At 51.4% G+C, this 14,495-nt stretch overlaps 1 protein-coding gene across 12 annotated transcripts in view; it reads right to left on the bottom strand.

Moving 5' to 3' along the window:
- The window catches only part of Iqce (IQ motif containing E), a 39,367-nt gene extending 25,216 nt beyond the window's left edge, over positions 1-14,151 (bottom strand). For 5 of the 12 annotated variants that reach the window (XM_052167880.1, XM_052167883.1, XM_052167879.1 and 2 more), the window contains exons 1-9: positions 13,951-14,150; positions 11,375-11,422; positions 8,752-8,797; positions 6,302-6,430; positions 5,632-5,766; positions 4,444-4,514; positions 3,236-3,349; positions 3,078-3,128; positions 975-1,045 (exon numbers count right to left, since the gene is read on the bottom strand). In XM_052167880.1, coding sequence (XP_052023840.1) covers positions 975-1,045; positions 3,078-3,128; positions 3,236-3,349; positions 4,444-4,514; positions 5,632-5,766; positions 6,302-6,430; positions 8,752-8,797; positions 11,375-11,422; positions 13,951-13,986 — 701 coding nt within the window. In that variant the 5' untranslated portion in view covers positions 13,987-14,150. Of the gene's footprint in view, positions 1-974; positions 1,046-3,077; positions 3,129-3,235; positions 3,350-4,443; positions 4,515-5,568; positions 5,767-6,301; positions 6,431-8,751; positions 8,798-11,374; positions 11,423-13,626; positions 13,923-13,950 lie in introns of those variants that run through there. The other 7 variants (XM_052167884.1, XM_052167886.1, XM_052167889.1 and 4 more) reach the window with 5 other exon arrangements.
- Positions 14,152-14,495: the final 344 nt, after the last annotated feature.

The raw sequence follows: 14,495 nt of genomic DNA, 5'->3' as shown, positions 1-14,495 counted from the left end.
CCCTGGGCTACACAGCACATCACTTTCTCGAAACACAGAGACAAAGACTCCCCCGCCCTCTGCACTGTCACTTTGCCCTTAATGTGTCACAGGTTTCAGAAAGAAGGCACAGAAGAAAGTGGAGCTCAAGGTACTGAACAGAACATCAGCCCCCACCCAGGTTCATGCTGCCAGATTTCATCAAGAAGCGAGTTAAGGGTGACCATGCCACAGGAGCCAGGTCGCAGGTGCAGAAGGCTGCTTTAGCTTTCCTGAAATCAACTATATCTAAGATTATCCCTTACCCTAGTGAGACCAGAAAGCGGCATGGATCGTGTGTGTGTGGGTGTGTGGGGGTGCGCGCATGTGTATACATACGTGCATATGTGTGTATGCGTGCATGTGTGTGTCATGTGCAAGCGCAGTGTCTACAGAGAGGTCTTGGAATCCAGACCCAGACTGTTGACACTGGACACCGAGGGTGACCTGCACACTGATGGGGCGAGGGCAGGAGTAAAACATTAAAGAAAGATGCTGATTCCTAATGAAATGTGGAGCGAATTTAAACTAATGAGAAAGCTGAGCTTCAGGATGCTGTCCTATCACACTGGCTGCTCAGGACCTGAGGAGGAGGTGTGACAGTTCAAGGTCTAACTGCCTGGTCAATTTAAGGAGATGCTGTCTCAAAATAGAGAGAAAACAGGACTGAGGTGTGGCTCAGTGGTAGAGCCCCTGCCTAGAATCCCCCAGTGAGGGCTGAGGGCGTGGCTCAGTGGTAGAGCCCCTGCCTAGAGTCCCCCAGAGAGGGGCTGGGGGCGTGGCTCAGTGGTAGAACCTTACTAGGGGTAGACTGCTTGCCCCCCCCCCCACCATGTCATACAGGGGAGGGAGGAGCAACATTTCACAGAAATATGGAAGAAGGCAGAACAAAGTCAACATGGCAATGGAAGGCGGAGGTGGGAAGGCGGAGGTGGGAGACGATGGGTCGGACCTACTTGATAGTGTTGTCCTTCTCCTTGCACTGCTGCTCCAGCCTGAAGATCCTTTGCTTGAGCCCAGTGATGACCTGCCAGCAGAGGGCCACCACCTTAGCACGGCCTCCAGCTCAGGGCTCAGCCTTCCTGGTCCCTCCGGACACTTGAGAATCCCCTCCTAGGTGACCCTACAGACTCTGAGAACCCTACAGGATTCTCTCACATACACCCGCTCCTTCCTTCCTTGCCACACCCCAGTGATGACTGAGCGCCCCCAACCTGTTCCTCACTGGGTAGTGCTGAGCAGCAGTGCAAGATGACAGCCGCTTCCGGGAATCCACAGGGTGGAAGGAGAGACGGAGGCCCGGAAGCTGTCCTCTGACCTTCGCACGTGCACCCTGGGATGTGCGTCCCCCCTCCCAATAAGGCCGCTTTTTAATTAACAAACTTATTTTGAGGTTGCTATGATCATTCTGAATGGCTTTCCAAATTGCTGACCTGGGCAGCTCTACCACCGCCCCTGGTCGGGTGGACCGGAGAGCGAGTCTATCAAGCGCAGTGTGACAGAGCAGATGTCGTTGTGTGGATCCCACCGGATAAGGCTTGCCAGCACTAACTCGGGGTGAGCAGGTTTGAGCGCCCCTGCTTCTATCTGGGTCTTGCCAAATCTGCCCTGTACCATCCTTGCTAATTTTGTTGCTTTGTGGTGTAAGGTTTTACTCAGAGTATCTTAAAATAATTTCTTTTCCTGCCAGTATGGAGTGCTGGCGAGATGGGAAGCCAAGTCAACTACAACCACCGCCCCTGCCTTCTGTAAGCCAAGGAGCAGCAAAGGGGGCCAGACGGATAAATCTCACTTTCTCGCTTTTACAATTGAGGGTGGGAGCTTGGGGGCCGGGGAGAGGCTCAGCAGCTCAAGCGCTTGTGGCACAGGCCATGAGAACCTCAGTTTGGATCTCCGGCACCCACAGAAGACCCAGCTGTGCCACAGGATGCCTGTGATCTCAGCACAGGGGAAGTGGAACCCGGAGAACTCAGGCATCACGCATGCAAACACACGTGTGCGTGCACAGGCAAACTCACACACACACACACACACACACACACACGCACGCGCACGCGCATGCGCACGCGCACGCGCACGCACACGCACACACACGCACACGCACACACGCACACACGAAAACCTGTATACACACATACACCAGTTTTGCTGCTCCTACCTCATGGATCTTACATCTGCAAAATCTTTAGTGATCACCACAGATATTCTGAATATTCCTGATGAATGTAACCTACGAGAGTCTCCCCTTCTGAGGCATTCTTTCTCCTTTAGTCTTTTTTTTGTTTTTTTGGAATTTTTTTTTTTGAGACAGGGTTTCTCTGTGTAGCCCTGGCTGTCCTGGAACTCACTCTGTAGACCAGGCTGGCCTCGAACTCAGAAATCCACCTGCCTCTGCCTCCCAGAGTGCTTGGATTACAGGTGTGCACCACTATGCCCGGCCCTTCTCCTTTAGTCTTAAGGCTTTGCTATCCCTGTGTCCATGCCACCAAACCCATCAACCCTTTGTTATCGTATTCCTTGCACTTCCTTGACTCATGGGATGGCAATCACATATTCCATAATCCCGTCTCACCCCCATTTTAAAGTAGAACTGTGATTTGGATGTAATCTCCAAGTTGTACACTGAGATTATCTTTTTGTGTGTTAGGGTTTTTGTTGTCACTGTTGTTGGTTTTGTTTGTTTGTTCTGGTGTTCTGAGATAGGGTCTCGTGTAGCCCAGGCTGTGGAACTTGGAGGCTGGTCTTGAACTCTCAACTGACCACATTTATTTATTTATTTATTTATTTATTTATTTATTTATTATTAAACTTGTTGTCCCTCCCTAGCCCTGTTCTGTATACTGAAACCAGCATTTCTCATACCCCCTCGCCCCCAGGCCTCACTATGACTCCTTGATGTTTGGCAAGAGGCTATTTTTAGCCTCCGCTAAACCTGCTGCCCCCTGAAATACTCTCTTGTGACCGCTATGGCTCTAGTACAACAGTTCTAGAAAGTTCTGAGCCTATGCCCTTCCCACAGCTCCACAAAGGCTCTCCTGGGAGCAGGAGGCTCCACTTACCCAGCCCGTGTCAGGCTTCTTCTCTGCCAAGGTTCGCACGAAGTCTGGGCCCTGTGGGAAGCAGCCGGAGACGGAGACCGTAAGCTTGGTAAAGCCCGGGTGGCTCCTCCTCCCTCTGCTTCCCACGCCCAGGAGGCCTCACTGGGCCCCGGACTTACTCGACCTGGGTCCAGAAGCTGTTCTATCTGCCGATCCTTTCTGCTGTTCTCCTCTTCCAAGCGCCGAAGCTTTGTCCTCATCAGATCCACATCACTTTTCTGCATATGTAAGGACTAGAGGAGAGAAGGAGGGGGGTTGGCAAGTTGGCTCAGCGGGTAAAGGGACTCGCCACCAGGCCTGATGATGTGAGTTCAATCCCCAGGACACACCCACACACACAGGAATGAACCATCTCCCTCAAGTTGTCCTCTGACCTTTATGTACACACAAAATAAATATAAAAACAAAACAAAACCACAACTAACCAAGTGAAAACAAAACCTAAGGAAGATCTACATACAGTGAGTCCCTGAGTAGGGGAGGCTCTCCCCTCTCCCTACCTTACTCTGCAATCCAGGGCAGCCTAGATCTGGCAGCAATCCTCCTGCCTCAGCTTCCCAACTGGTGGGATTATAGCCACACTTGGCTTTAAAGGAGGTTTTTAAAGCCCCGCGTGTCATGCGAGCGGGAGAGATGACTAGTGGTTAAGAGCACTGGCTGGTCTTCCGGAGGTCCCGAGTTCAATTCCCAGCACCACTGAGTCAGGCCCCCAAACTCTTCACTGAAAGACTCTAGGCAGGGGCTCTACCACTAACCCACACCCCAGCCCCTCCCTGCGGGATTCTAGGCAGGGGCTCTACCACTGAGCCACACCTCCAGGCCCTCACTGGGCAACTGATTCTACACAACACTCTGCAGTTCTATGATGGAACTCAGGGCTATAAACATTCTAGAAAACTTTCTACTACTGTGTCTCTAATCCCCTCAGGCAGATCTCCCAAAAACTTACAACAATCAGTTTGAATAGTCATGGTCATTTTCCCAGAGGTCTATTTCTAAGCCCCTTAAAATATGGTTCCCAGGTCCCTCCTATAACAGTGATTTCTTACTGAGGGATCTCTGAATCTGCTTGGTGGTCCCCAAGGCTGAGTGGGAACCGCTCTACACTGCCTCCAAAGGCAGCTCGGCCTCAGCAGGACTGAGGCCACGGACTGCTACCTTTTCTGCAGCTGACCAGGCTCTCCCCACAGCCGGGATAGCCAGCTCCTATACACGGCACCAGGGCATGGACTCCAGGTGCCTGACAATTCCCAGCATGACACCAACTTTCGGTGGCGTTAGAGAAAGGCTATCACTGCCAATCAAAAGGGAGCAGAGCAGACCCTACCTTCTTCAACTCGATGATCTCATCGTACATGTCCTCTTTCTCTCTGTAGACAGAAGTCCCAGAGACGTGACCTGGAGGAAGATACGCATGCCTCTTAGGACATCGTGGGACAGTAGAAAGGACCCTTGGCTATGCCTGAAGGGAAACCTGTGAGTTAATAAAACTGTTCTTAGTTGCTTGCTTGTTCTAAGATAGATGAATCTCACTCTGTAGCCCAATCACCTGGAGTTCAGGATGCTCCGGCCTCCTGAATACTGGGGAGACGCGGGAGGACTCTTCATCCTGGTTTACTGAGGGTGTGCAAGTGTGTGTGTATATGTGTGTGTGTGTGCGCGCGCATGTACACACATGTGTGTTGGGAGCTTGTGTTAACGCAGAGGCCAAAAGAGGGCATCAGGAATCCTACTGGCTCTGCCTTAGCCCCTTGAGACCAGGTCTCACTGAACCTAAAGCCAGGCTGGCAGGCAGTGAGCCCTGGCGATCTTCCTGTCTGCCCACCATGGTGCTGGGGTTACTGGGATCATCCCTGGCTTTCAGCATGGGTGCTGAGATCTGAACTCAGGTCTTTGTTGGCACGGCAAATGCTCTTACCCACTAAGCCATCTCTCCACTTACAGAGGTTTTAATGACAGCTAGCAGGGTTAGGGCCAAAATAACCAAATAGGCCTAAACCATAACCCTAATGAGCGAGTGTTGTTCTCAGCGTCACCGAGAGACATGGAGCTGGCTGTCACCGGGTGTCTTTGCTAAGGCCCAGAGATGCCAGCAGGCCCCGTGGGCAAAGAGTAGTAGGGAACGCAGAACAAAGAATCAGCATGGTGGTTTGGCAGGCAAAAAACTCTTGTCAGCAAGCCTCAAGAGCCTGACTTCAATCCCAAGGACCCACAAGATGGCAGGAGGGAGGTGACGTCTCAAGTTGCCCTCTGACCTCCACATGCGTCCCACAGCACATGCACAGCCTGCCCCCACACATAAGGAATGTAAATAATAATTCTATTTAAGGGAGGTGTATGACACAATGGCTTGTCTATGAGATGCTCCTCACGGATCACTGTCCCTCAGAACATTCTAGAATGTCCTAATGATGGGTCTCGTGCATAAAGCCAAAAAAAAAAAAAATCTCACCCCTCAATTGCTAGAGGCTTTCCTTCCTGCTCTCCTGGCCTTGTCCCCTGGGAGCATGCTCACCATGGCTGCCGGAACGCCTGAGGTCTGCCCTCTTCGCTCTCACGGCTTCTGTCAGGTAGTCGGGAGTGCAGCTGGGGGGGTGGGTCCACGCGTACTCCGAGGTAAGTGTGGAGCTCGGGGGTTGGGTCACACTTCCTGGTTTGAATGTGCATGGGTTTAACAGGACAGGTACAAGTATGCGCTCTGGCAAATTCTGTTTCTTCACGTTCCAGGGCTTTAAGGATGCCAGCAAGACTGGGTGGGGGTGGGGATGGTGGTGGTGGGATAGGGGTGTACTGCTAAATGTCTAACAAGCACCTCGCAGAGGCCAACTCACCGGGCCCTGTGTGCCCATTTCCCTGGTGTAAACATTCTCATTTCAGGTTTCCAGTATGACAAAGACCAGCTCACAGAAACATTAATAGCTGTGTCCTACAAGCTGGTAGCAACTGGCTCCATCACATCTCTGACACAGGGTGGCACTTAGATAACCTTGAAAAGGTGCTAGGATACCCTGGGTGGGGACAGCCGGGGAAAGCCACGCCCACCAATGACACGGTCAATGCCTTTGAGAGAATCATAGGCACAGGAACTGAAACCAGCTGCGTCAGACGTGCCATCTCAAATCGTCTGCCATTTCCCAAACTCTGTCTCAAGCCAAAGCACCCTCCTCCATAGGAGAGACACATACCCTGTTTCGAGGTTCCCAGCCACAGCTTCTGTGGGGTCAAGGACATTCTGCTACTCAGAGGCATGCTCCCTGCTGTCTTCAGAGATCGACAGGAGGTCACTTTTCTGGGCTTGGAGTAGTAAGGCGACTCTAGGAAGGTAACGCATGGTTTAGAGCTGTGGAATGGCTGTACCTCAACACCCTCACTATACAAAGATTAGTCAAACGCAACATCCCAGGGGTGTGTGGACCCGGAAGGCACACGCTCTGGCAAACGTGCAAATGGCCAATATTTTTACTTACTGACTGGCTTACTTTGAGATAAGGTCGTCTATATATTGCTAGCCCAGGCTAGGCCAGAAACCCCAGAGTTTAAGACATCTTTTTTTGTGTGTTTTTAAGATTTTTGCTTTTTTTTAATTATGCGTAGGTGTGTGTCTGTGTGTGGGTGAGTGCAGGCAGCCACGGTGGCAGAGGCATCAGCTCCCCCGGAACTGGAGTTACAGAAGGTAGTGAGTGGTAACACAGCCTCTATGGAAGAGGAGCAAGTGCATTTAATCACTGGGCTGCCTATGCACGGCTCACGAGGCTTTCTTGTCTAAACGGCTTGAAATGGTTCTTTTTTCCCCTAAACTCAGGGATGGAACCCAGGACCATCCTGGTTAACCATCCATATGTTAAGCGATGAACTACATCCCCGGCCCCTCACCAAAGGTTTCTAGGCAGGTGCTCTATCACTGAGTGGTATCTGTGGCCTGGCCTATTTAGCCAAAACTATAGATGTAAGTCACCGTACCTGGTTTTACACACAAATAAGGAAATGCAAAGCACTGTTTTGTTTTGTTTTATTTTAGAAGAAAGGGGAATTTGAAAATGTGAAAATTTATACTGAAGATGTAATTCTGCTATGCTATGACACGTAATGTCCAGTTACACGTTCTTCAGAAATATGATTTTTGCATAGCTCTGACTTGTTTGCTTTTTGTTTTTTGAGACAGGGTAGATTCCCGGTGTAGCCCTGCCTGTCCTGGAACTCACTCTGTAGACCAGGCTGGCCTCAAACTGAGAAATCCACCTGCCTCTGCCTCCCAAGTGCTGGGATTAAGCATGCACCACCACTGCCTGGCGGTTTTACTCTTTAAGAATTGAATTTCTCTAGCCGGGCAGTGGTGGCACACACCTGTAATCCCATCACTCTGGGAGGCAGAGGCAGGTGGATTTCTGAGTTCAAAGCCAGTCTGATCTACAGGACAGCCAGGGCTATACAGAGAAACCCTGTCTTGAAAAAACAAATCCAAAAAACCAAAAACAAAAAACAAAAAACAAAAAAAAAAAAAAAAGAACTGAGTTTCTCGTGTTGCTACAGGATGACCACAGAAATAATATTTTTATTTTACTATTTTTTTCTTTTGTTTTTTTCAAGACAGGGTTTTGCTAAGGCAGGAAGATCAGGAGTTCAGTCATAACTACAATTGATTTTTGAGCCCAGCCTGGGCTATGAGACTGTCTCAACAACAAAAAAGAGATCACATGCTACACACACACACACACACACACACACACACACGAACAGGTCAGGTCCCTATAGGTTTTGGGGAAACAAGTGTTGAACTTCACATTTGTCCCAGAGACTCCTGCACAGGCTGACACATGAGCCATCAGGCCCTAGAGCACCGTGCTTTGCAGGCATTGGGACCAACCCTACTTAAGTGCTGTTGCCATGATAAATAAATACTGCCTCCTTCAGCCATAGCTAGGGACAGCGACAAAGTAGTTTTCAGCCTTCTGGGGAGGAGGAGGAGAAGGGCCTCCGTAGTAGAACGAGCTCAGAGATCCATCTGCTCCATCTGGGGACATACACCCCTCCCCAGCAAGGGCCAGTGCGCTGCTGGAAGAGCAATCTCAGTTCAGAAGCATCCTGAGACATGGCTCAGTCCGTAATTGCTCCGGCCCACACAGAAGCCCGGGGCAGGGAAACACATGTGCCATCCTGCTGCTGCGGAAGCAGAGATGGCAGACTCTGGGGACTCACTGGACACCCACCCTAACCTAACTGGTGAGCTCTAGGCACAAGCTCTAGAACTTGTGTCACCAACAGGATGGACCACACCTGAGGCATGGCAACACGGCTTAGGAGCTTCCACATGCATGTGTGTGCACATGTGTGTGGGCACGTAAGCACCGAACACGGGCTTCTGTTCATTTCAGCTGTGCCCAGCTTTGAGAGATCTCGAGGAATGAAAGACAAACTGTGCTCTCCTCTGTCTTATGGGACGCTCGGTGGGACGGGGGCCGGTGCAGGACTCTGGGACAGCGGGCCCAACACAAACACAGGCAATCCTGATGCCACCCAGTCCCCTCCTCCCACCGCATCACCCTTCACTCCAGGATACAGGAAAGGGCCATTCCTGCCACACCGCAGAGTCCGGGTGGGGGTGAGGGGGACAGAGAATCAGTCCAGCCATACTCACTTGGTGATGTGGAAGGAGGTTTGTGGAAACTTTTTCTCTTTGTTTTCTGAAAGAAAGAAGCAACGTGAAGCATGTTAGGTTTCCTAAGAGCTCTGTTGGGAAACCTCGCCATACTCAAGAGACCAGAGAGACAGAGAGAGATAGAGAGAGAGAGACAGCCCCTGATGAGATCACTCTCCCTAGGTGTGAGCAATCAGGAGGCAGGGGCAGGCAGAGCTCTGAGTTCAAGGCCAACTTAGTCTACAGAGAGAGAGTTCTGGGACAGCCTGGGCTACACAGAGAAAAAAACCAACAACAAAAGGAAAAGTCTCTCATGCTGTCCTGTGCCTGCTCTGCCTGCCGGTGAGCACCTGTAAGCTCGCAGCTGATGTGCTAAAATGAATCCCTTATAAGTCAGTCCAAGGCAGATCCCCACCAAGGAAGAGAAACCCAGCAAGGAAGAGGACTCTATGAAAAACAGTCGTTAGAGCACACAGACACCCATGCAGTCCAGTGGGAGCAAAGTCCGGGGCCAGGCCATGGCGGGTGACCTTTCCGTGCAGGATAAGGCTGGCTGTGAGGGCCACAGCCTATGCAAGTCCCTGCTCCCCTTTGGTGGAAACACTGCCCTCTGTGCCCCAGAGAGCTTTGGTCTCTGCTTGGGGCTTCTTAGGTGGCTTCTTCCCGAGCCTGTGGCATCAGGGTCGCATCTGTGGGTGGGTATCTTGGGCTCATGTCCCTTTGATATGAAGAGGAGGGTTCCTGGCTGTGGGACGCATGTCACAAAATCAGTTTCCTTCCAGATTGAAAGAGTCAATCCTGCAGGGTTGCTCCTTAAACATGAAGGTAAATGACTTAAAAATAGCCCAGGGCTGGGCAGTGGTGGCACACGCCTTTAATCCCAGCACTTGGGAGGCAGAGGCAGGTGGATTTCTGAGTTCGAGGCCAGCCTGGTCTACAGAGTGAGTTCCAGGACAGCCAGAGCTACACAGAGAAACCCTGTCTTGAAAAACAACAACAAAAATAGCCCCAGGAAGTCCCTCAAACTGACCAGACTCACTAGGCTCCTCCCTGTCTAAGTAAGCCTAAAGTTACCCTCAGACAAGCCATGCTGCATAAGACTCCCAGACTCTGGGACTAGACTACCCACCCAGGAAAGATCTAGACCGGAGCCTTTTGGCAAGGACACTCTCCAACCTGATGAGCTCCTGCAGACTGTGCTCTGTGAGCACGCTTGGGTGTGCCTTGGCCATGCAGCCGGCTTTGAGTCACTCTGGTCCTTAAGTAACCCCCTCAGCAATACTCTTCTGAGAAACTCCTTCACGAAGCTGCACCTGTCAGTCTGTTGTGGGATCCCAATCTGAGGTGAGCTGTTTCGTCTCCTCAGAAAAAGTTCTATCATACAATAACAGTGGTCCCTCTTTGGGGACTGTGGGCATGTGAGGTCTCCTAAGGGCGGCTGAGGCTTCTTATGTTGGGTCCCTTCAGGGTTCATGTATAGATGGAATCAAGAAACTTCTTGGGCTATCCTCTAAGTGAGCATTTAGCACACTTCCCTTTGCCACGCAGCACAATCTATAAAGAACCTGAGATGCTAATTCCCAGGGGGCACTGGGAGTGTTTTTCCAATGTAGAGAGCCTGCCTAGAAACCCCCAGTGAGAGGCTGGGGGCGTGGCTCAGTGGTAGAGCCCTTGCCTAGAATCCCCCAGTGAGAGGCTGGGGGCGTGGCTCAGTGGCAGAGCCCCTGCCTAGAATCCCCCAGGGAGGGACTGGGGGCGTGGCTCAGTGGTAGAGCCCTGCCTAGAATCTCCCAGTGAAGAGATTAGGCAAGGCTCAACAGTGCACCCTACTTCCGGCACTCTGGGGATCAATGTAAGTTGCTATGTGGATACAGGGAATTGAGTCTGTGTACTCTACTACAGCACCAAGTGTCGCTGAGCCATCTCTCTAAACCTTCACAATTAATTTCTAAGACTAGCTTTAAAGTGATAGTATTTTGTTGCTGCCGCTACTATTGTTTGAGACAGGGTCTAATGTAGCCCAGGCTAGTCCTGAACACACTATATAAGCAGAAGATGACCTTAAACTGATTCCCATGTCTCTGACTTCCAAACACTAGGATTACAGGCAAGGACCACAGTTTCCAGTTTATGCAGCGTTAAAAGCGAAACCTAGGGTTTCCTGCCTGCTAGGTAAGTATTCTACCAACTGAGCTACATTCCCAGCCCTTGAAGTCGATTTCTGGGCTGGAGAGACGGTTCAGCGGTTGAGAGCACTGACTGCTCTTCCAGAGGTCCTGAGTTCAAATCCCAGCAACCACACGGTGGCTCACAACTATCCGTAATGAGATCCGATGCCCTCTTCTGGGGTGTCTGAAGACAGCTACAGTGTACTCATATAAATAAAGTAAATCTTAAAAGAAAAGAAATTGATTTCTAACAAATAAATGTATATATAAATAAATAAAGGAAGTTTTAAAATGATAATCTCAATTATTCAGATTCAGCCAACAGGCTGAAACTCCGACACCAGAAGCAGCTCTGGAGACCCGTGCTCTGGGTCTAGCGGCGTCTGGGGGACACTGCTTTACACACAACATCCAAGGACACTGATGTGGGGACTGCCACCCCTGCCTGTACTCACCGACTCAACGTCAGAATCAAAGGTAATAGCAGACAGACTGTCATCTCCCTGGAAGAAATGCACACAAGGTCAGTGGGAGGCGGCTGCCCAGGAGCATCAGTCCCAGAAGCACACTGCCTGTCCGAGCTGCTACAACAACAGCACACCCCAGTGGATGGGCACGAGGAAAGCCTGGGGCATCTCCATCCTGCGGCAACAGTGTGCCCTGGTAGTCAGAGAGGAGGATGTGGGGGGGAGGGGATTTACAGTTAGCAAGAGGACCTGGATTCCATCCAGATCCAGTCCTGGTGGGGAACCCAGGTGAATCGCCAGGGCTCACTGAGCAGCTAGCCTGGCCTACTTAATAGGGCACTCTAGGCCACACCCTCAACAAAAGGGGCGTGTGTGGATGTCAGCTGAGGAATGTCCCAGAACGAAAGGTTCTGCCTGACTGGCCAGGGAAGTCCATATCCACAGAGGCATGGTGGGGTCTCAGGCCAACTGTGTGCCTTTGGATAGAGTTCTCAAGTCAGGAGAAGCAAGCCATTTTCCCGCTGTTTCGGCACCCGGAGTTACTCCGCTTCTGTTCAAAGGATGACGGGTCTCTGCCCTTCAGGCAGAGCAAAGGAGTTTTGCATACACACCTTTTCATTTCATGCTTTCTATTTAAAGGTACATAAACGTTATTTGTGAGTGTCTGTACATGTGCACGTGTTATGGGGGTGCCTGGTAGATGCTAGAAGAGGGTCTAGGGTCCCCTGGAAGTGGACTTCCACTGGGCAATTGTGAACTGCCTGACTCAGGGCTGGGAACAGAACTCCGGGGCTCTATCAGGCTGCTCACCTGTGTCTGTGTGTCTGTGCGTGCGTGCGTGCGTGCGTGCTTGTGGACATCTGAAACAGACCCCGTGACTTCCTTCACCTCTTTCCTCTTTGACCCAGGCTCTTGCTAGACCCAGAGCTCAGTCAGTTGTGGCTAGGTTAGCTAGCCAGCTCGCCCAGGAATTTCCCGTCTTCAGTTCCAGAGCAGGATTGCACCCTCGTGGCTTTGATGTGGGTTCAGGAATGCAGGCAAGCTTTTTATCCACTGAGCCCAGTCTCCCCAGTCCTTGGTTACATTTTGGAAAACACACACCTCCTGGTGTGGAAGCCTGTAATTCTAGGATTTGGCAAGCTGAGGCAGGAGGAGGCTGAATTTGAGGCCAGCCTGGGTTACATACAAAGTCAGAGCATTTAAAAGAAAAAAAATATACATATATATATATATATATAATATGTATATGTTATATACCAAAAATGCTAGCAACAAAGTTAATGGTAAAAGTTATACAACAGTAGAAATATGATCTCTGTTACAAAAAACATATGGGGGAAGATGCATATGAGAAACACAACTTCTATTAGTTGGATTTCTGTGGATGGCCAAGTTATGGATAATTTGCCAAGTGTACTGTAAGAAAATGAGCTATCTTTGCAATCTCAACACAAGAGACTAACTTTTTCCCTCTTTTTCATTAATTATTAATTTACTTTACATCCGGCTTGAAATGGGAGAGGTTTTAACTTCTTAAAGTCTGGAGATGGTAGTTCAGTGGGAGAGTCCAGCGAGGGGCGGGGAAGGGTGGGGTGGCTCAGTGGTGAGGCACTTGCTTTGGCTGGGGATCTGAGTCAGAAATTAAGTGCTTGCCTAGATCCCCCAGTGACCCATCTGGGGAGGCTCATCTGTAGCAATCTAGCCTGGCATGAGGGTTTCAGTCCCCAGTAGCACCCGGAAAACAGAGGTGAGGGGGCAGTTACTGGGGGCAGTTACTGAAGGCAGAGTTGAGAGACCTATCTCTGAAACAAGGCAAATCTTGGAAAGTCTCCAGGACAGGGACAAGTAGGAAATCCCAACTGCTCTCTGCTGACCAAAAGCTTGGTCCTTCAGCGTTGTGGAACCTCCCATGGGCGTCCCCTTGGACCCTTCAAAGTCATATTTCACCCTGGCCAGGTCCCTGCCTATCTCCCTCAGTACCCTTTCTCCATCTCAACCCCAAGAGCTTGCTTTCTGGCCTGCTTTCTCTGGCCTTGTGGCCTTTACATTTGATGTTCCCGCTGGTTCTACACCAATTCCAAACTGCTTCCTACTTGAGATTGGGGACATCAGCCTATTGCCTTGTCCCATAGCCACTGCCCCCCGGAATGCACAAAGTTCACTTAGTACCGACACACACTCGGAGAGCCAGAGAGGCACGCCTCTTCCAAAGATGCCTCTCGGACCCGTGCAGGACTAACCATGGGGGAGGATAGGGGCAGGCCTTCCCTCTTGCTCGGGATCGCTCCGGGGCGTCGCGGGACCGCAGCCTACAGCAACACTTACGAGATGAGTTTATCGTCGGCCGGCCATAGCCTCAGACCCGCAGCGCGTGCGGAAGGGCGCAGTCCCGGGGGCTTCCTGGAAGTAGTGGCCTCCGCGAGCGCGGGCGGGAGCTAGAGGCTGCTGGGGCGCGGGCACGGTGGCGGCCGACGCCCGGAGCTGGCTCTTGTGCGGTAACAATCAGCCTGCCGGAGCTGGCTGCCACCGTGCGCCCTTCCTCCCTCCGCCCCGGGCCTCCTTACCGTCTCCGAGGCTAGATCTGTGGTGCCCAGGCTCATAGCGGCAGCACTGCGCGGCCTCCCGGTCCTGCGAGCTCGGCCCTCAGCTTGGGAGGCCTGCCAGCCGTCCTGGTACCATGGCAACCGTGCCGCGGCCACAGGGCCCCGGATGTGGTCCTTCCTCCGGAGCCCGACGAATCGTGTGCACGCGCAGAGTGTGCTCGAGCGAGGGGCCAACCAAGCACTCTCCCGGGGTTGCACTGCGCAATCGCACCTTGTCTCTTGTGGGTTTTGTGGTTTCGCGGGATTCATGAATTGAATCTATGGCTTCCCGCAGGCAAGGCTAACTTTCTACCTCGGAGCCATGCTCTCAGATCTTACTTCAGGAGCCCGAGTTGGATTTTGGCAAACAGCGGCTGCAAATATTTAGTCCAGTGTGCAGAGGTTCCGAGAGTCGCCATGCTGAGTGGAAGCAGGGGACAGACAGAGCGCAAGGCGCCATCCTTAATGATAGGCTAGATTTAAGATTGGGGACATTATCCTATTTACACGTTCGTTTTTCCTCTAAA

Source organism: Apodemus sylvaticus, chromosome 22, assembly GCF_947179515.1.
Source record: "Apodemus sylvaticus chromosome 22, mApoSyl1.1, whole genome shotgun sequence".
NCBI lineage: Eukaryota > Metazoa > Chordata > Mammalia > Rodentia > Muridae > Apodemus > Apodemus sylvaticus.
This window is presented reverse-complemented; position numbering and strand designations above follow the sequence as displayed.